This window comes from Sus scrofa, chromosome 1 (assembly GCF_054392235.1).
Source record: "Sus scrofa isolate SSC_HxYL_T2T_F1_AM1 chromosome 1, Sscrofa_HxYL_maternal_Yorkshire_Landrace_v2.0, whole genome shotgun sequence".
Lineage (NCBI taxonomy): Eukaryota > Metazoa > Chordata > Mammalia > Artiodactyla > Suidae > Sus > Sus scrofa.
The window spans coordinates 31,298,505-31,320,532 of NC_139383.1; the positions used below are offsets into that span (position 1 = coordinate 31,298,505).

The following is a 22,028-nucleotide window of genomic DNA, read 5'->3' on the forward strand; positions in this document are numbered from 1 at the left end:
GAGCTACATTCATATTTAGTTTTAAATTGATGTTAGCTGCTTATTTTGACTAAGTCCTCAGACTCCTTTTTTTTTTACGTTGATGCTCACAGAAGCAGAAGCACATAGAAGCATAAGCATTTAAATACCAAGTCTACTGTATAAATAGAAGGGTAATATCTAGGGAGAATATTACTACATTCACAGTGCCTTCTTCCTCTCTAACTCTTTCTCCCATGATATTTCTAGAAGGTAAAACCAATACCAACGGTGAACATGAGACATGCAAAAGAATAACTGTTAAGAGGAGGATCTATTAAAAAATTGCAACCTTGAGCAATTCACTTCTCTCTAGGACTTAGTAGCTTCAGTTGTGAGATGAGATATGGACTAGAGGGTCCTAAGTTCCTTTTAAGGCTGACATTCCTGGGTCTGACTTACACATTTTACCCTTCATTTCTCCTCCCATCATCACTGACAGCTTCCGTTGCTTTATGCCCATAGGAAATTTACCAAAATGTGAGAACATGGTTATTTTTCTTACTCTAAAGATCACTCTGAAAGTTCCCTGAAGGCGTAGTGATTTAGGATTTGCTGTTGTCATTGCTGTGGCATGGATTCAATCCCTGGTCCAGGAACTTCTGCGTACTTTGGGTATGGCAAAAAATAAAATAAAAAAGGTCACTCTGATAATGAGCACATTTCTAGAATCTATTGCTCTCATCGATGCCTAAATCACTTTTAAACATGGCTTTACAATAATATAGACTGAGTACTGGTATAAATCAATATCTTCCCTACCATGTTATTGATGCATATTATGGTCACCTGTAAAGGGAAATTCTAACAGATGCTTGCTGGCGATAGAAAAGAGTATTATTTTTTTCTTCTGAGAGTATTTTCTTATTACTTTTTCTAGCTGAAACAGTCTTATTTCAGAGCATGATTTACAGATAATACCAAAGAGCAGGTTTTGCACAAAGTATTTCACTTGTTATAGTCACATGGAAGATCCTGGAAGTGTGGTGTTTTTTTTTTTTCTTTTTTTTTTTAAATTACAGTTGATTCTAGAAGCGATTTTCAATGCCAATTGGCACTTAGTTTCAAAGTAACCACAAGAACTCAGCTTCTTGATAATACAAGTAATACACCATGGCGCTACCTTTCTCATCCACACCACCATCATCCTTGCTATTATCCATTATTAAAATAAGGAGTACAATATTGGGCTAACAGTGGATCATGGCATCTTGTTCATGTGAAAAGTATCAGCCCTGCCAAAAGAAAGTTTCATGATGATGACCCGGTGGCTTTAAGAATTATTTTTTAAAATTGAATATGAGGTGAGAGCTAGGGAAAGTATGTAGTTAAAAAAAAAGAAAGAAAGAAAGACACCAAAGTTCTATTTTTGGCTTTTCTGCCACTGACTCACAGTATTAACTTGGACCAGTGACCAACTTTTGCCTATTAACTGAGCCTATCCACACAAGAGTCTTAGTTAACAGACAAAAATGAGAAAATGCTTCAGCCTCCCTATTTGAATGCAGGAGAACTGCTGAGATCACTTATATAAATATTTTTCTTTGAGCTCCCTGGAAGACAGGAACTTTATAAATATTTAGGGTTTTTTTTTTTATTGTTGCACCTTAGATACAAGTAGCCAGGAAAATTATGATACTCCCATATTTAAATAAGAGGTAACCTATTTCAGACAATCCTGGTTCATACCAAGGACTTTGCATTGGCTTGTAAGGGTCTCTTGGGCTTTCTTTTTTCTCTCCTCCTCCCCCTTTACAGTTGACAAATGTGGAAACATAAATAACCTTCCATAGCGGTGAGGTTTCCAAGGTAGGGAAGCCCAGCATGGATGCAGTCATGCTGGCTGATGGCAAGCTGTGTATCAGAATGGTGAGGATTCAAAATAAACCTTGCATTTAAAATTCCTGATTGAAAAGTGTGAGAAAATGATTCATTTTAAGAATGAATAGTGTGGTTAAATGTTCTATACTTAAGTAAGACCTCACTGAATTTCCAGTTTTGTCTCTTCCATTTGTTTTTTAGATGCTTGTGTAGAGAAGAAACCTAAAAATTGTGATTGCAGTTGTCATGTGTATCGTCATGTTTATTTCAAGTGGAGTTTTACAAAACTAATTCACCTGTTTTTTTGCAAATTTTTGTTCAACAGACTCTTCCTTCAGGGTTGTAATGGGAGTAGGTTCTGAAATGATGTTCTTGGAATGCATACAAGTGTTATTTTGGGTGGAATTTCAGGTGATTTTTTTTTTTTAGTTTACTTTTTTATTCATAGTTTGCTGCATTTCCTGACCTTTAGCTTTAAATAAGGAGCTAGTATCATTTTTTACAAAAACAATAGTAAAAAAATAAATAAATTTGAACCCTCTTGCCACTGATTTCATTCTCTTCTTGGCCATTTATCCTGAGTTTCTATGGACCTATGCTTCCCTTCTTCTCTCTTTACAGATTTAAGGCAAGCAGTTATACAGTAATGAATTTCCAAATTGGGGAAAGTGAGGCCTTTATGCAATTGAGTTGGTTGGTGGTTTTGATCTAGGGAACTGAGGTAGCTTACGAAGCACACTTAGATAAAACTGTCTCTTTTGTCTTCATTTACTGGGATAATTCAAGCCAAGGCAGAATGGGGCTCTTGAGGATGAACTATACTGTTTGTTAAGCTGATCTTAAGATGGTTATATTAGCTTTAATATTTCTTTAGCCCTCAGGCTGTTTTAGATGAATAATCAGTTACAGACAAGCAAAAGTTGATAATGTCACACTCAATAGTCTTACTTAGTAAACAAATAAAGACCATGTAAGACTGTCTCTTTTGTGTATTTGTGTGTGGTCTTTTCTATTTTTGCCTCAATATTAGGGCAGTGCAGAACATTTGATCATATCTGGGGGCCAAGCTTTCCCTCTATAGCCCACCTTTGTTAAGAGGATGCTTCCAGGAGGATCTAGAGATGTATCTATTCATTCTTCCTACAAATATTATTAAGCACCTTTGCATTCTGGTCCATATTCTAGGCAACGGGCTTAAAACAAGGAACCAGGAGTTCCTGTCGTGGTGCTGTGGAAACGAATCCAACTAGGAATCATGAGGTTGTGGGTTCGATCCCTGGCCTCACTCAGTGGGTTAAGAATCCGGTGTTGCTGTGAGCTGTGGTGTAGGTCGCAGACAAGGCTTGGATCTGGAGTTGTTGTGGCTCTGGCGTAGGCTGGCAGCTGTAGCTCCGATTAGACCCCTAGCTTCAGAACCTCCAAATGCTGCAAGTGCGGCCCTAAAAGGACAACAACAACAGCAACAAGAAGCAAACAAGGAACCAGAGGCTGTTCCTAACCCAAAGAGGCTACTGGAAAGAAAACAAGCATATAGACAGACACTGGAGTGTTAGGGGTGCCATCATGAGGTCTGGACAGAACGTTCCATGGGCATCAGTACCGCTCTGGAGTGGTCCGTGAAATCTGAGTAACGTGTGAGAAGCAGGATCAGAAAATACTTCAAAGAGTAATGGAGGCGAGTAAAGGCAAATGTCACAAAGTGTGAGCAATCTGAAAAGGCACAGTGATGGGAAACAGCAGGCTCTCTTTGGAAGATTCTAAAGGCAGGTTTCACGCATCGAGTGAAAAATGGGTGAGTGACATGAGGGTGATGGAAGGTAAAGCTAGAACAGTAAACGGGGGTCAGTCAGATCCTAGATGTGAATTTAGGATTTATATAAGGAACCACAGGAAGCAGATAGCCATGTCTTCCAGGCTCCTCTAGGCTAGGAATAAAAGTAGGGTCAAAAAGGAAGTTTGCCTTTGATCACTCTGGAGTTAACTTGACTCCCCTGAATCCCTGTACCTCATAGGATGTCAAGACCCACTGCTCTTGGCCCTCATGTGCACCATTTTGTTTCTCTCTCCATATTCCCTTCTCTTCCTGGCTAGAGCAACAGCAGTAGCCATGAAGCAACTCCTAGCTTGCCCAAATTGATGTTGCTGCCCCTGATGTCTACCAGAAGGCCCTGTGTCTGCGATACTTCATACTCTCAATGCTTCAGTTCTTTTAAGGATTCACAGGCTCTTTTATTTCTTGCCTTGTCCCAAGGTTTCAATGGCACTCTTCTCTGAGGCTTGGTCTATTGCAATTTGCTAAACCTGTAGTCTTCCATCCCCTCTCTCCTTGGGATGAGTCCCTTCTCAGGCAACTCCTTGAACTCCCTGGTAAGCAGATCCACTCCAAGCTTGCCTTCCAGAATTACTCAAATATGCCTGAATCTTTGGGAGAGCATAGTTCTGATATGTGCTGGTGACTTTGGGAAAGTTATGGGGAAAAGAGTGGGAAGAGAAAATGGGCACAAGAAAAAACAGGCTTGAAACATGATTTGAAAAAAGAGAATAAATATAAGCCTCCAAATCCAAAGTAGATAATGCACATTTGTAGTATTCTTCTTACCTATATTTTTCATCTGATATCCTCTCTTATTTTTCTTTTCTTTTCTTTTCTTCTTTTTTGGTCTTTGTCTTTTTGGGGCCACACCTGTGGCATATGGTGGTTCCCAGGCTAGGGGTCCAATCAGAGTTGTAGCTGCGGGCCTACAGCACAGCCACAGCAACAGCAGACCCGAGCCACATCTGTGACCTACACCACAGCTCACAGCAACACCGGATCCTTAACCCACTGAGCAAGGCCTGGGATTGAACCCACAACCTCATGGTTCCTAGTCGGATTCATTTCCACTGCACCACGACGGGAACTCAATTTTTCTATTTTGTATTATTTGTATTTTGTAAGCTACCTTAGAACTTTTTTTTTTTTGAAACATGGCAGAATATAAATAAATGAGTAAATAAAGAGGGTAATTTGCAGTTGCCACATTGAGTAATTAAAGTGAGGGGTGATGTGGTCAAAGGTAGAGGCAAATACACTTTTTGATAAACACTTTTTGACTATGACCAGAACTTGAAACAGCAGGAAAAGAGGATTGCAAATTAAAATCTAACTCCAAAATGATGCTTTAACCCCGACCTATTCTGCTGATGGCAGAGTAGCTTGGCAGAATACATCCCCCCAAAACCAAAGCAAATCACACAAAGACCAGGTGGAAGGAGGCAAGCCTCCTCAGGGCGCTGACTCCTGCTGTTAGGAACCAGACCTCCCCTGATTTGAGGCCCAGCAGGGTGAAAGGATGAGAGAGACGCGCTGGAGGAGGTGAACCCTGTCTCTAGTGGGGTAGGGGCTTCTGAAAATCAAAGGCAGCGAATATCAAGGCAGTTACTCTGGGTGGGAATTTCTCTCACTTGCCCTCCAGCGAACCCAGGACTATCCCTTTTGATTGCTCAAGTCTTCCTCTCCTTGGCTTGGCTAAACTTGCCTTCTTTCAGAAAGTTCTTATTCTTTCCCCAGGATACCTTAGCCCCTGTTCCCCAAGACGTGCCCGGCCTCCCCCTTTCCCGCACCAGGACTCATCATCCCTCTCCTTTTCCCTCAGCCTCCGACCCCCTGTCCCTTTCTGCCTCCGCCTCCCTCTCCTTCCAGGACCGCTCGCTTTGCTCCCCACTGAACCCAGACTTTGGGGACCGAGTTGAGGACGCAAGGCGGCAGGTGGATGGGCAGGGAGGGCGGGACGCGGCCCGAGTCGGTAGGACCCGGGCCCGACCGGCGGGCTAGCAGCCCTGGGCGGGGAGGGCTAGCGGGTCCGGCCTCTCCCGGCGGGCGGGCGGGCCGGGGGGCGGTCCCAGGCCTCCCTTTCGCCGCCGCGGCTCCGCGTGCGCCCTCTGCTCTCCAGTCGGCGGGAGCCCAGGTGCCGGCGGGGAGGACGCGCCCGAGGATGTGCCGCTGGCCGCTGCTCCTGCTCTTGGGGCTGCTCTCCGGCGCGGCGGCGGGGGGCTCGGGCCGGCCCTTACCCCACCGCACCCTCCTCGACCCAGAGGGCAAATACTGGCTGAACTGGGGCCCGCAGGGCGGCCGGCTTGCCTTCCGCCTCGAGGTGCGCACCGCTGGCTACGTGGGCTTCGGCTTCTCACCTACCGGGGCCATGGCCGCGGCCGACATCGTCGTGGGTGGGGTGGCTCACGGGCGGCCCTACCTCCAGGTAAGCGCGTCGTGTCGCGTCCCGACCCTGGGCAGGCGCGGCTACGGGGTGCCCCGGGCCACCCGACTTAACTTCGGGTCGCGGTTGGACGCCGTCGCTCCCACGCAGCCCCGCAGCCCCAGCCCGCCACCCGCTCCACTTCGCGGTCTGCTCCTGCACCCCAAAGGCTCCCGCGGCTTGACTCCCAACTCCCCCGCCCGACCCCGAGGAGATTTGGCCTGGGGAAGCCGAGCACGGTGACCCCAGGCAGCCTTCCGTCTCTGAAAACTTTTCTGCCCCCTGCGCCCCACTTATCCCCCACGTACCCACCTGCCGCGTACCTGCCTTCATCCCCGATGGGAAAGGAGAGGGACCCGGGTTTTGGGGACCTAACGGGACAGCTCTCAGGGTTGAAGGGACCCGAGAGCTTTAGCGCTTGCTGTCTTGCTGTCAAGGGTCGGGGATCTCAGAACTTCCCACTCATCACAGCTATTCTGGCACCTCCAGGCCAGTGGGTTGGGTCAGCTACCTCATCCGAGAAATGAATGAAAGGTCCCCCAATAATAGGAATTTACTATTCCGAGAGCCATTTAGGAAGCCGCCAAACCTGGAGTCCCCAGGCAAAACTACGTATTAAGTGGCAAAACTTTTCACTTGCTTTGATAGCTAACAAAATTAATCTGACAGCTGCCGTTTCGCTTTGAAAGAGCCCAAGTAGGGGGGACGTTGCCCGTTCACAGATGTTTTTATAAATAGGGAAAAAAATAAAGAATTGTGAGATGACCGGAATCATTAGATGGTTAGGTTTTCTGGACATCTTTGTCTACTTGATCTTGACCAACACTTCTCCATGATGACATAACATCGTGGCGAATATAGTGTTACTTATCAAAGTTCATTCAAGAATACTGACCTTTCCTAAAAGTCTCTTGATCTAGGAGAAAACTAGTTGCTCTGGCTTTGTGTTAAGGCTTTGGTGACATTAAAATCGATGTACCCCAATAGATCTCAAAGAGTGTTTCTCAGTCATTTTATTTCTGACTTCTAAGTTTGATTTCCACAACATTCTGCCATTAATTTTGAACCGTAGTTCTGGCACTGAGCTATTAACTCTGACTAGAAATAAAGAAAATGACAGCAATAAAAACTTTAAAGCCCTTCTGTTGTCTATTTTTTCATAAATGAATCCTTCTCTCCCAAGATAAGTACTCTACAACTCCTATAAAGTTTTATGAGGACTACACTCTGCTGAAGTCACTGATGTATAAACTTCCCCTCCTGTAGCCTCTCAGACATTAAATTTGCAAACCAAGAATTTGACCCCAAACACAGGCCTCACTAGCTGACTAACTTAACTCTCTTCTGATATGAAATAGACATTATCTTGTTTAAATATTTGTTGAGCCACATCTTTTTGTTTGTTTGTTTAGAGTGGGGAGGGTTAAATGCCCCTTAACTATCTTTGCATGTTTTGTTGAGGGGGGAATGGAAAAATCTTACCATGGCCATATAAAACATAGCATGTATACTTTAAAAAATAACTTGATATTTTTTCCCCCAAAGAGTAGCATTTCTAGACAACCCATCCAGTTTGATAACAAGTAGAAGACGAAGGGTAGAATGCTATTTTAACATGCTATAATGGGCACCCCACAAACACAGAGTTTGTTAAACTACAGTGTCTTCGTACTGCAGGTGGTTCTTCAATAAAGATAGTATAAGAATTAAGTGCTTTTTAGATTGGTTTTGAAACATAGAACTTTTCTTAATTACTGAACATATGTCACTATGAGGTAATCCTTAGAAGTTGGCCCTTTCCCAAAATATTTAATGAGTAAGAAGGGGGACTTTTCCTCTCTATTTAAAATTTTTTAAAAAATTAAAGTATAGTTGATTTACAGTGCTGTGCCATCCCCTCTATTTTTATTCCTAAGGAAATGTGTCTTTATTTTCATATATAAAGGATAATCATTTTCTTAGTTGGCTGAAATCCTTTACTGTTCCATTTCTTTAAGCATCCCACTCATTTTAGGACATGTAATATACAATAAAAAGTATGCTTATCAAGTGGAAAGAAATTTTATTAAAAACCTCTTTAATAAAATGAAAGACTTGATACACTAAACATAAAAGGAAAAGTATCAGTTCTAGCTGGATCATCCTGATTTCATTTTCTAACACTTGAAATTGCATCTTCTCCCTGCAAACTATTAATTTGAGGTTCTTCATACAGTGCTGTGATGAAGGTATCCTTAGCAGCTATTCCAACAAGTAAAAAAGGTTCTTAAACATAGTTGATGTGATTCTGCTAGTAGACTTTGAATTTCATGTAACTTTACTCCAGGAAGAATGAATTTTGCATGAGACAGTACAACAAAAAACATTGACTTTTGGAGCACAATGGATGATGGCATTAGACTGTACGATAACTGAGGTTGACTTTCTAGTCATCTATTTTCCATATGTTTTCTTTCATCCTCCCTTATTTAATTAAAAAACTTGACCTTTAGATATTTTTTATTTTTTAATTATTCTGGTTTTTATTTTCCTGATGATCTTAAACTCTTCTTTTCAATAGAATGTTACCTCCTAGATAACTATTTAGAATAAATCCCAGCCAGCCATGTAGAGAACTGTTGGTGAAACACTTCATAAACCCAAACTCCTATAGAGGTCAGGAGAGAGTGACAAGTCTTGAATGGAACAGGCTGTTTGTAAGAGAAGAGTAGAGGGGGACTGAGGAAACTGGAGTTTTTTGCATGGGAATTACTGTTATGTGGGAATGCAAATCAGGTATTGCCAGATCTTCTGTTTGTTTTGTTTTTTGAGAGAAGGCATGCTTACTTTGCTCACAAAGTCGCAATTTGAGCAGGGCTTAGTGGTGACAGGTCTTCTTTGCTCCACTTGGTGTCAACTCCAAGGTGAGTGGTGGTGTCATCTGGAGGCTCTCTTACTGGTTTGACTGGTGACTGACATTGGCTGTGGCTAGACCTTGACCCGTACTGTGGCTGGAACGTGCCCTTTCCATGTAGCTACCCAGCTTCCTCCCAGCAGGGTGACTGCGTCCTAAGAAGGACCATCTCAAGAGGTCCAGATGGAAACTGGATAGCCCTTTATAACTTAGCCTTGGAGTCATGGACTGTGTCTCCTGCTGTAGTCACAGTCCCACTGGATTCAAGAGGGAAATAGACTTCACCTAACATGACATTGCGAGGACGTGACATGGGAATGGACCATATTAGGGGACATGGGAATGGACTATTTGGAAAATCCCTGCTGTTACACCCATGCTCACTGACTTGCCCATCTCCTTTCTACCACCACCTCTGAGTACCTGTCCCCATGGATCTGCTTTCTCTTCACCCTGCTGAGATTGGGTGGCAAGTGTTCACTTATTCACCTCCTTCTTCTTCCTCTCTCTGTCACACATACATACACGCACACACGCACACACACACAATCACTCACAAGAAGTTAGTGAACAGTTAGTCCTCCTAGTCCACACTCCTTCCACCCCTCCACCCCCCAAAACAGTTCTAAACCTCTACAACCTCATATTTTTCAGTGGTTGCCCATCACTAATTCAGGGCTGGACCCAAAGAAATTACCTCCAGAGGGCAGTGTGACATTTGCTTGGAGGTTTGTGGAGTGAAGACTTAGATTTTGGTTTCCTTGCTTCAGGGTGGTAGGCTTGGACACACCTGAAACTATACCCAGAGATGAGGTATTCTGGAAATTTGTCCTGCTCGTTTTGTAACCCTCCTATCCAGTCGAGGTATTTCCTCAAATGGTGTATAACCAGGTATGATCAAAATGGGAAAGAAACTTAACGATTACGAAGTGAAGCCTGTCTCAGTGTAATCTATTGGGTAAATTATTCTGGACCGGCTTACCCCTGGGGACATGTTACCCCTGGGATGCTGCTGAGGTTGGTTTCAAGACACTGTCTTCCACAGAAGTGCCAGGGGTGGGGGTGGGAAGCAGTGTTTCCTTTCGCCTTGGCTTTGGAAAACCTCGCTGTTGTGTCTCAATGAATTAACTCCACACTCGCTTCCCTGATGGATTCGTGTCCTTTCCTTGTACTTTGCCCCTTTTTGACACAGAGCAGTCCCACCCCCGCCCCAAGCCATTTAGCAACTGTGAGTGCCCATTTGAGGGAAGTAATCCGGGTTGATGAATGTGATGAATGCCTAGTTTGTGTGAGTTGGAGAAGAGGGCAGCATTGTCAGACCGCGCCTGTGAAATTTGCACAAAAATGGATTCCCTCTTCCTTAGGGGGTGTAAATCGCTGGTGAATGGAGGCTGAAACCTCTGTCATCATTTGTTACAGCCTTGCTTGTGGGCTGTCCCTAGGACTGAACCCTTTCCTGATGAGAACTAAGTCTTCAGCAGCAGGGTAATTGCTGCTGGGCTGCTCGCTGAGGAAGTGCTTGGAAATTGTGCTGTGATTCGAAATCACAGAAAACAGTGAGCATTCTTTGTGGTTAACGATGTGCTTCTTTTAAGTGCACCCCAGCCAATGGCAACAAAGAAATGTTTGGAAAGCAAATTGAAAAGCTCTAAGGGAAAGGCGAGGAGAGTGTGCAACCCTGACACAGCTCAGCTGGGGCTTTGTTAAGAGATATTTATAAATCTTCAAATTATGCTGTCGTTCCCCCACCCCCACCCCCGGCCACCGCCTGCAATTCCCAGATGACTAAAGGACCAAGCTTCGTGCTTTGTGCATTAGTAATAAGTACCCATGTACCAGTGTAACCTCGAAGACGGACGCATTAGGATACTCTTCAGCTGTGTGGTTTGCCCTGGCAGAACAGATGATTCCATAAAACCAGCCTGAGGAAACAGGGACCTAAGAACTAAGAGAACAATGCACCTGAATTGACCATCAAAGTTCAAGGCTTCAGGCAACCAATGGCATAGTCTTAGATTCTTGGAAGGGGAGGCAAGAGTCCACTTCAAAGAAAGTGAATGGTGGTTTATGGATTCATCATTTGTAATAGAGCCCTGCTAAAATAAAGCTGCTGGCAAAAAGAATGAATTCATTACATATCATCATGTTTCTGGAAATGTTTGATCCATATGTAAAAAAACAAAAACAAACCCAACAGCTCTGCATATGGATGTCACAATGCTGTGTATTGTAACTTTTAAAAAATAGCTAATAGAGCAGAACTTTTAAACAGAAAGATATTTCTCCAGGAGACTTCTGCCCATCTATGTCTTTTTAACTTGCTAAATTCTAGAATAGACCAGGAAAAACAACAACAACATAAAACAACCCTTCACAATAGGATCGCATACATCATAGCACATAAGCAGAGAGTTCTGCAAAAATAAAAACAATTTCAAATGTACCATTTTGTTAACAGTAAAAATGGGATTATATAGCTAAGTGCTCTGCAAATAATGTGTAGATCAAATTTAATTTACTGTTGAGGTCTTTCTTATTCATCTATGTAGCCAAAAATTATAAGGAAATCTTTAGACAATTTTTGCTTTTACAAGTTAAATATTGGTGTTTTTTGGTATTTATTTGCTGCTCTTAACAGTTCAGATTTCAAGAATTCCCCTTATGGCTCAGTGGGTTAAGAACCCATCATAGTGTCTGTGAGGATGTGTCTGAACCCTGTCCTCACTCAGTGGGGCAGGGTTCTGGCATTGTCAATGCAGCGTAGGTTGCAGATGCAGCTTGGATCTGGTGTTGCTGAGGCTGTGGTGTAGGCAGGCAGCTGCGACTCCAATTTGACCCCAGCCCAGGAACCATATGCTGCATGTATGGCCTTAAAAAGAAAAAAAAAAAAAAAAAAAGAGCTCAGAGTTCAGTTAATTCCCTCCCAAAATTTCTTAAAACACCCCACCTCAATTTTACAGCTAAAAAACTAGGCTTAGGTGCTAATTAAATGACTTGTTGGAAGCCATATATATCAGTGGCCTGGATTAATTTCCTCTCAGTCTTCGTTTGGTGTTCTTTCCTCTCCTGCAAACAGAGGTAGTTTATGTAAAAACATACTCCAATTTTCTTCTTCAATAGTGAAGGAACATGCGTGAAACATTTTAAAACAGATTAATAAAATGAAATTACAGTATTTCTCTTACTACTTTTGTCGCACGCTACTGGTCATAGATAGACATTTCAGTGATGTGATTTTTTTCATTCATCAGGTTCTGAATATATGCCATACATGATGATCAGTCCTTAAAGTACAGTAGGTCATGTAATTCTCACAATAGCCCTGTGAGGTCAGTATCTTACATCTCCCATTTAGTAGATGTATACATTTGAGGATCCAGGCCCCACAGCGTTGGCATCACGCGTGACTTTCATATGACCGTTTTAGGAAGTACTTACCCATATGCAGAGAATGTTGGAATGTTCATTCATTCATGTAATGTTTATTGAATGTTTATTGAGCAGTTGTAGGTTCTAGAGACTGAGCATCGAGGAGAGGAAATCAGTGGTATTGCGGAGCTCACATTCTGATGGAGGACAAACAAATAAATGAATAAGCAAGGAAAATATCAGAAAGTAATAAGTGCTGTGCAGGGGATTATAATAGGGTGAGGCGATAAGGAACAACGGGATGATGCTTGTTTACAACTATGAATGTAATAAAATTCATTGAGTGCTTAAAAAAAAAAAAGGAGCAACTGGGTGGCTGTTTCAGATTAGGATTCTTATAAACAAAACACAATGGGAAACAAGTGTCCCAAGTTTTCAAGGTTGTCTTTCAAGATTAATCATAGTGTTTACCATTCAAAATATTACATACTCTGAAGATTATCTGGCATGGGCATCAAAGGAGTCAGTAGACTTTAAATTTAAGAGACTGCCTACCTGGAGGAAATATAATTAATGCTTTTTCAAATGTGTCTGAACCACATGAGCTCTCTTTTCTATTTCTGTAGCATTGTTGCACAGATGTTTAGTAAGCTCACTTAGAGTCTTCCAAGCTTTGATCTGGAGACTCAGGGATTTTTATAGAGGTTTCTTTCTTAATAGTAGGTGTGAATGCTTTTCTCTTATATTGTGTTCTTTCTTATCTTCTCAAAGGACTTTGAAAAAGCTAGAGCAACAAAACCACATGCGTCTAGGGATGATTTCCATCTTTCAGGCAATTTTCAAACTAAAACTTTGACGTCTCAAGTTCTTAGATACAAGTAAATTGCTACCATTCCCCCCACAAAGTTGATGCACAGAAACACACTCACACAAGGAAGCTCATGGTAGATTAAACCATGTTGATGCAAGGCCTCCAGGTACTTTGGACATCTGATCCCTTTGGACAGGGCCACCGTGGATCCCAGATGGTGGAGGGCAAATTGCAGTCCAGTGGTGAGCAGGCAGAGCTAGTCGAGAACTGAGAACTGGGAAAGATACTTCCTGCATCAGAAGTTCCCCAATTTGTCTGTGTATTAGACTCACTAGGCATCTTTAAAAAAATTCCAATGTCCAGGCAACCCCCCCTCCCTCCTTTCGTACCCGTTAAGTCACAATCTCTGGGGGGTGGACACAGGCATTAATGTATTTCAAGTTTCTTAATTGATTCCAATGTGCAGCCAAGTTCAGGAACTACTGACCTTAGGTGGTCAGGTCTTTGACAGGAATCAGGGGACTCCTGTGCTGTCCACCTACAGAGGCAGCTTGGAGGACTCCAGACACTGGGCACGGGGGAATTATAGCAGGATTCCGTAGAGAGCAATTCAGAGTAGCCCTATGATGTTTGAAACAAGGGTGAGCCTGTGCTTACAGAGTTCAGATTATTTTGTAAAGTAGAAAAAAATAAAGTGGGTTCTTCTAGAAGTGGAACACTTCTGAGATGAGTTTAACACATCCTTTGATAGTTCTACATATTTTCTCAGTTTCATGCTGAAACGAGAGTAGCAATGGAAGAACTGTGGATTGTGGTCTCTCTCCTCTTCATTGCATCTGCATACATTTGTCACTTGGTGCTAGTTGCTGTTTTTCCAAGCAATGCAATATCTGCCCACACGGAACTGAAAATTCCTAAGTCATATGGCCACAGGGCATCAAAGGAATATCAATAAATGAAAGTATTGATAAGTATTTAATTATTGATAATTTCTCAGCCTGTATTTAAGTCAAGAGCCATGTTCTGATCTCAAATCTTTTATTAGAATTAACACTAATGAAATGGACTCCCTTTGTATTTGGAAAAATGATGAAGTGTCTTCCTAGTTACGTACATAGATATTCTTTTCCTGCCCTCTTTCATTTTCCAAGGTGACTAATAAGCAGTGAAATACCCTAAAGCTATAGTTGCAGTGGGGAGAAGGAGGAAAAGTACAGGAATGGTGGATAATTTATCAGAGTGTGGATGGAACATCTATAAGCAATGAGTGTGTCAACGCTACCACATCCTCCTCAGGGACCAGCAAAGAGTCCACGTGCCTGGCAGACCCTCAAGAAATACCTGCTCATAAACTGCTGAGCAGCTAAAAGCCAGAAGTGGGCTGTGAACCCTCCCACACCCTCACTGCTTGCTACTTATTCCTTGAGTGGCCCTTAGCAAACTCTTTAACCTCTATAAGGGGACGGTTCCCTTTACAAAGAAGTTCCACATGGAGTTTTTGTGAGGGTTAAATGAAACAGGCTCACAAAGTTCTTTTTTTTTTTTTTTTTTTTTTTTTGTCTTTTTGCCATTTTCTTGGGCCGCTCTCGCGGCATATGGAGGTTCCCAGGCTAGGGGTCGAATCGGAGCTGTAGCCACCGGCCTACGCCAGAGCCACAGCAACGCGGGATCCGAGCCGCGTCTGCAACCTACACCACAGCTCACGGCAACGCCGGATCGTTAACCCACTGAGCAAGGGCAGGGACCGAACCCGCAACATCATGGTTCCTAGTCGGATTCGTTAACCACTGCGCCACGACGGGAACTCCGGCTCACAAAGTTCTTAGCAGAGTATGTGGCACATTGAAAGAAGTCAGTAGTATAAGATATCAAATATAATGAGTCAGTCACTTAGTGAAATAGCAAAATTGTCAAGATTGACAAATATCTGAGATTTTTGACTTGGGGGAAAAATACCTACTAAAAGAATATATGGGGGAGATTGATAGTAATTTTTGAGAAAATTCAAGGACAAACTTTTAAGCAGTTAGTTTGTGAATGCTTTGCTCTGAGCCACTGGTTTGTGAGTAGAAGTCAGTCAGTATGGTTTGAATAAACACAGATTATACTGACAAAGCTGCATTTTCTTTTGCATTTGATTTGTTGGACCTGTAGTTGGGGTCCTAAGTAGAAGGTGTGTCTGAATGATCCTAAGGTACTTAGCATATTTCTTATTATGTCCTTGGAGAAGATGAGTGGATGCATTAGTGGATGGACCTAGGAATTATTATACTTATGTGAAGTTAGTCGGACAGTGAGAGACAAATATCATATGATATCACTTATATGTGGAACCTAAAAAAAGAACACAAATGAAACTTATTTGCAGAACGGAAACAGACTCGGATTTTGAAAAACTTATGGTTACCAAAGGGGACAGGTGGGGGGTGGACTGGGAGTTTTGGAGGGAAATGTTCTAAAATTAGATTGTGATGATGGTTGTACAACTATCAATATAATAAAATTCATTGAATTAGGACAAAAAAGAAAATGTCCTGGAGGACTAGCACAGACCATGTGAATATAGTTAACACGACTGAACTGTACAATTAAAAATGGTTACGATGGTAAAAAAATAAAGTTGAATAAGTTATCTTAACTATTTAAACATCCATACTGAAACATATTGGTAACAGACTGACTACATTAAGCTACAGAGTAAGGACTCAAAGTATAGTGGTATCTTAAAGCAATGAAACTAAAAGTTAAAAATTCACTGAGAATACAAATAAACACTTGGTTAAAAAATTAGTTATGTATGTACAAAATGGGTTAAATTGGGCTTAATTGGAATTCATATGAATGGGGCCTAAATATTAGCTCATTTTAAGCTCAAAAGATATGCTTACTGAACTTACAGATGCAATATTAGCCTGTAAATTCTACATTTACATCAAGGGAATACTGACAGTGTACTCTACTAGGTTAACCATATCAGAACATACCTTCTAGAATAACATTTTTAAAGATGTGGGGGTTATTTAGAACATTCTAAAGGAAGATTACAGGGATGGTTGAAATCTCTGGAAATTGGGGTACCTGAGTAATGGGAAACAGCTGACAATGTTTGCTTGGAGAACAATTAGAAAAAAACATGACCATTGTCTTTGAAATAGTGGATAGTCTTCCCCAAGAAGTATGGATTAGCTGTTACCCATTAGGCTCCCAAAGGAAGAAAAAAGACCCAATTAATACACATTAAAGTTAGAAGATGTTTGTTACATTAGTATAAGCAGTACATTTCTGGGAGTTCCTGTTGTGGTGCGGCAGAAACAAACCCGACTAATATCCATGAGGATGTAGGTTCGAACCCTGGCCTTGTTCAGTGGGTTGAGGATCCAGTGCTGCTGTGAGCTGTAGTGTAGGTTGCAGATGTGGCTCGGATCCCGTGTTGCTGTGGCTGCGGTGTAGGCCAGTAGCTGTAGCTCCTCCGATTCAACCCCTAGCTGGGGAGCTTCCACATACCTGCAGGTGCTGCCCTAAAAAGGAAAAAAAAACAAGTATATTTCTGACTATCAGAGGTATTAAAATTAAATGAGTTGCCTTGTGAGGTTGTAAGCTGGAGATGAATACTGTATGATCATCTCTTTAAACTATTTTTGAGAGAAACTTTCCTTTGGTGGGAGCTGGGAGTAGGTATCCTTTAGGCTGTCTTCCAACTTGAGTGTGATGCTGAAAACAACTTGACTCCACATTCTTGCTTTAGGTTATTCAAGAAATTAATAGAAAGGAAGACATTAGCAACCACGAAACAATCAATGAGTCCTTTGCAACCTGCCTCAAGAAGTTCTCTTTATGTGGAAAGGGGTGCGCCAAGTCCTTACGGTGGTGATGAGGGTATTTCATTACTTTCCCTGTTATTTATTTCAGTATATTTGGATTATATTAGTGAATGTATGTTAATCATATATAGGGAATACTATTAGTTTTGAAACCTATCAAAAGTAAAGAAAAAGAAAAAAGAATGTTTTGTGTCTTGTACATACTCAAAAGAATTTGAAGGGCTTCAGGAGCAAGGCTGAATCTAAAGTCAGTGAGTTTCTGAAACTTGGTTGATGCATCATCATCATCATTATTATTATTATTATTGTCTTTTGTCTTTTTAGGGCCTCACCCGTGGCATGTGGAGGTTCCCAGGCTAGGAGTCTAATCAAAGCTGTTGCCATGGGCCTATGCCAGAGCCACAGCAATGCCAGATCCGAGCCGTGTCTACAACCTATACTACAGCTCACGGCAATGCGGGATCCTTAATCCACTGTGCAAAGCCAGGGATCGAACCCACAGCCTCATGGTTCCTAGTCAGATTCGTTTCCGCTGCACCACGACAGAAACTCCGGTTGATGCATTATTTTGATTTAAGAACAGTCTACATATTCTCTGCCTGCTGACCATCCCACCAGGTAGCATCTCAAACTGAATTTCATTCACCCTCAACCTACTTCTTCCCCAGCCTTCCCCATCTTAGTAAATGGTACCTCTTGGTAGCTTCAGTAAAAAACTAGGGGCCATCCTTGCTTCTTCTCCTTTTTTCATTCCACATATACAACCCATCTTCAGGTTCCATTGACTCTTCTGCCAAATTAAATCTAAAACCTGCCCACAGCCCCTCAGTTTTACTACTACCATTCAAGCTTGAACCTCTGGGATCACTGTGTCACTTCTGCCTTCAGAGCACAGATCTTATATCCTCTCTTCATTCTCTACATGGTAGCCACAGGAACACACACACATTTTCTCATCAATCAGAATATGTCATCTGCTGCTTAAAGCTCAGATAACTTCTCTATAAGCTTAGTATTAAATTTGAACTCCCAACATGGACCTATAAGCCATCACAACATCTAGGGCATCATCTGATCCCTGTTGATCTCATTTTCCTGTTCTGCGCACTATCATCCCATCACACTTGCTTTTATTTGCCTCACCAAACTGGCTAAACCTCCTTCCATCCCCTTCTAGATCCTCCCCAAGCGCTGGTCTTTCTTCCTAGATCTACTTCCTCCACGCTTTTCATGGCTGGCTCCTAACTTGCTTTATTTCTTAAAGTAAGTCTCATTGCCTCCACGGGGACTTTTTGGATCCCTCCAATTGAAGGCTTTCCAATCCTTCTCTGTCTTATTTTTCTATAAGTAATTATTATCTAAATAATTTTGGTTCTGTTATGTAAATTTTTAAACTTATCAGCTTATCCTGCAACTAAACCGTAAGTTAGAGTTTAGAGTTAAGAGAAGTTAAATTTTTTAAAAAATTGAGATGATGGGAGTTCCTGTTGTGGCTCAGTGGGTTAAGAACCCAACACAGTGTCCATGAGGATGTGGGTTCAATTCCTGACCTTGCTTAGGGGTTAAGGATCTGGCTTTTCACCAAGATGGAATGCATGTCGGATCCAGCATTGCTGTGGCTGTGGCATAGACTGGCAGCTGCAACCCTGATTTGACCCCTAGCCTGGGAACTTCCATATGCTGCAGGCGTGGTCCTAAAAAGAAAACAAACAAACAAAAGTTAAGATGATGGAATAGGGCGAAGGCAAAATAACATCTTATTTCAGTGGTAAGAGCTGAAATTTTTTCCATTGAAGTTTATTGTTAGAGATCGAGTCAAAGTTTTAATTTTACACTGTATCTGATAATTCTGTAATTACGGCAAAGTATTGAATTACCTGAAAACTAAAACGAGATGATTCGCTGAGGGAGAAAATTCTGGATGTGTATTTTCAGCAGGTGGCACTTAAAGAACAAAAACAGATTGCTCAGGTGGGCCCCTCGCTGGAACGTAAGCTAACAAGGCTCCTATTTTGTCATTCTGGTTGCTATTGAACAGATCTCTTAATAGACTTAGGGGGTTTCAGTTTTATCTCAAGTGGTTTCTAAAAGGCAAACCCCTTCTGTTTTGATATTCCTCTCAAATTTCTAAGATTAGTGAAGAAACAGCTTATTAAAATCAGCTTATACTGAACGCTGAAGATTTTGTTTATACAGTTTGTTTATACAGTTTTATGGTTTTTTAGGATCAAAGATTCTCTTGAACACAAAAATATTTGTTATTATACTATCACTATTATTAAACCATCATAAAACTTATTATAGAAATTGATATAACAAACAGAAATGTTTGAAGTAACAAGGCTTTTGAGATTTAGAAAAAGAAGAAAAACTACAAGCACCTGTTGAAGAAAATGATGACAGATGTAACATTTTTCTCAAGGTTCCCCCTGCAGCTGTGCTTACATTCAATTCCCCAGACTGAACTGGGGTTTATTCATATCTTTTATTACACCCGTAAGAGTTTTCACTTCATCCTGTTTAGCATAGCACCAGTCAGACTCTTTTCTGTTGCAGAGATTTTATTCAAGAGAGAGAAAAAGAAAAAAAGAAAAAGACGGACAATGATTGAGAACCAATCTCACATCTGTGTAATCAAGTTTTTTTAACGAGAGGTTGTAGCAATCTTGTAGAGATCAAAGCGAGCGTTTTTGGCATGTTATCTTGGTTTGAAAGTGGCAGTCAGTTCCCTGGCTATCATGTGAAATGATAATGCCAACTTTTGCTGATACTGACTGATACTTTACTGTTGCCACACAGTATTTTGAAATGTCAATAATATGTGTCCTCATTTTTTTCAAGGCATAACATGTTCAAAAGGAAAAATATCCTGTGAAAATATGTTTCAGAAGTAAGATACATATGTATTTTACATATATATGTATATACGCTTGTGTGTGTGTGTATGTAGTGTATGGCTGCACACACGGCATATGGAAATTCCTGGCCAAGGATTGAATCTGAGCCTCAGCTGTGACTTACACTGCAGCTGTGGCTATGCCAGATCATTTAACCCACTGCACTGGACTTGGGATGGAGCCTGCAATTCCACTGTGGCCCCAGCTGCTGCCGTCAGACTCTTAACCCACTGTGCCACAGCAGGAACTCCAGAAGCAGTATTTTTTAAGACATAGCTGCAGATTAGTTTTATTGCCAGAGTCTAAATTATCAGTGCAGATTTTTAAGGGTAACACTTAATATTTTATATTTTAAAAGGATAACAATGTTAATATGTGATTAATATAATAATCTACAATAAAAACAAAAAAGTAATGCCTCAATGACAAATTCATAGTAAAGCTGATCCTAATGCAGATATTTGAGTTAGAATATGATTGAAATCCACATAAAACCATTAACCTAGGGAAATATTACCTCATATTTCACTTTACAGAACATTAAAAATGAGTAGGTAGGTACATAGAAGCATGGCTTTGCATATTAGTTTTCATATGTACATAAAACATCTACATATTTTTATTCTTAAACTCTTTTTTTTTTTTTTTTTTTTTTTTGTCTTTTTGTCTTTTTCTCAGGCTGCTCCCATAGCATATGGAGGTTCCCAGGCTAGGGGACCAATCGGAGCTGTAGCCGCCGGCCTATGCCAGAGCCACACCAACGCCAGATCCAAGCCGCATCTGCGACCTACACCACAGCTCACAGCAACGCTGGATCCTTAACCCACTGAGCAAGGCCAGGGTTTGAACCCGCGACCTCATGGTTCCTAGTTGGATTTGTTAACCACTGCGCCACCAAGGAACTCCTTATTCTTAAACTCTTAAAAAATCTATAGATTCTTCATTCTTTGAGTACTCTTCAAGCCTGGTGTCTTTAAAAAGTCAATTTTTAATGATAATTGGTGCCTACTTTTATTTATCAATATTTTATGTTACATTTATAATTTTAAGTATATTTAATGTACATATCATATAGCTAGACTTTTATAATAGCTGTTATTTTGTCATCCATGACAAAGGGACAATCCAAGACAGACCATGACAATGAGAGTGCACTGTAATCAGTATTCCTACTTTTATTTTAAAAGTCCTGGAATATCAGGCACTTCAGCAAGATGGCTAAGGAACGGCCTTCACCTTGGATGTACAGCAAAGCCCTATTTGCTAAAAGGGACAGAGTAGGGGAGAGGCGCCATTTGGTTCTAATTCTAAAGGTGAAAATCAAATAGTAAAAATGATCTGGAAAATGTCCTTAAATATCTCATGAGCACTATTCAGAATGGTTTTATGAATGTAAATTTCTAGGTGATGTTATCCAGATTCTTGACTGGTCAATGTTTTATTGTTAATTTCATTCTCCATTTTTTTTTTCACCAGAGGATAATAATAACAAATAAGTCTTTTGATTAATTATCCTTAAATAACACTTGTCCCTTTGTCAAACTGTCAGGAAACCCTTAAACACAGAATATACTCTTTTTTTTGGTTTAGCCAATCTGCATGACAGATTCTCAAGATTGTTTCCTGCATGACTTGCTTTCTTTCCCTCCTTGCTTTTTCCTCTCCTTCCTTTTTTTGACATCATCAAGACTGATTATAGTCCATGTATTTTCTTAATGCAGGCTGAAGGAAGAAGGAAGGTACTACTGGGGAATAATTTGCTCCCATTAGGTTAAACTGTTCCTGTACCACAAAGATGTGAATATTGGAGGATGGTTCATGGCTTTTTATCTTTTATTTTCAAAAATTATGCCCTTGTTTAGATTTAGCAAAAGGAAAGTCAGGATGCTCCTTCTAAAACCACGCATATTTCATGTGCCTCTGCAACATGCAATTCACTCCATTAGGCACTGAGCATATAAATTAATATTAGAAAACATTCTAAAATAGAGTTTTTCTCAGACCTGTCTTTTTTTTTTTTTTAATTTCTTTAAAATAGGTAGGGAATGCCCTCCTAGTGTAAACGGATTTCAAAGAGCTTGCCTGCCTAAGCTCTTTTTTCTAAATGCTGCTGTCAGTTGCATAAGATTCATGTCCATTTAGGGGCTAAAAGGTCATGACAGT

At 41.2% G+C, this 22,028-nt stretch overlaps 1 protein-coding gene across 1 annotated transcript in view; it reads left to right on the plus strand.

The window, feature by feature from the left end:
- Positions 1-5,769: 5,769 nt before the first annotated feature.
- The window catches only part of MOXD1 (monooxygenase DBH like 1), an 85,788-nt gene continuing 69,529 nt past the window's right edge, over positions 5,770-22,028 (plus strand). Inside the window, exon 1 of the mRNA XM_001926931.4 lies at positions 5,770-6,077. Coding sequence (XP_001926966.3) covers positions 5,814-6,077 — 264 coding nt within the window. The 5' untranslated portion in view covers positions 5,770-5,813. The remainder of the gene's footprint in view (positions 6,078-22,028) is intronic.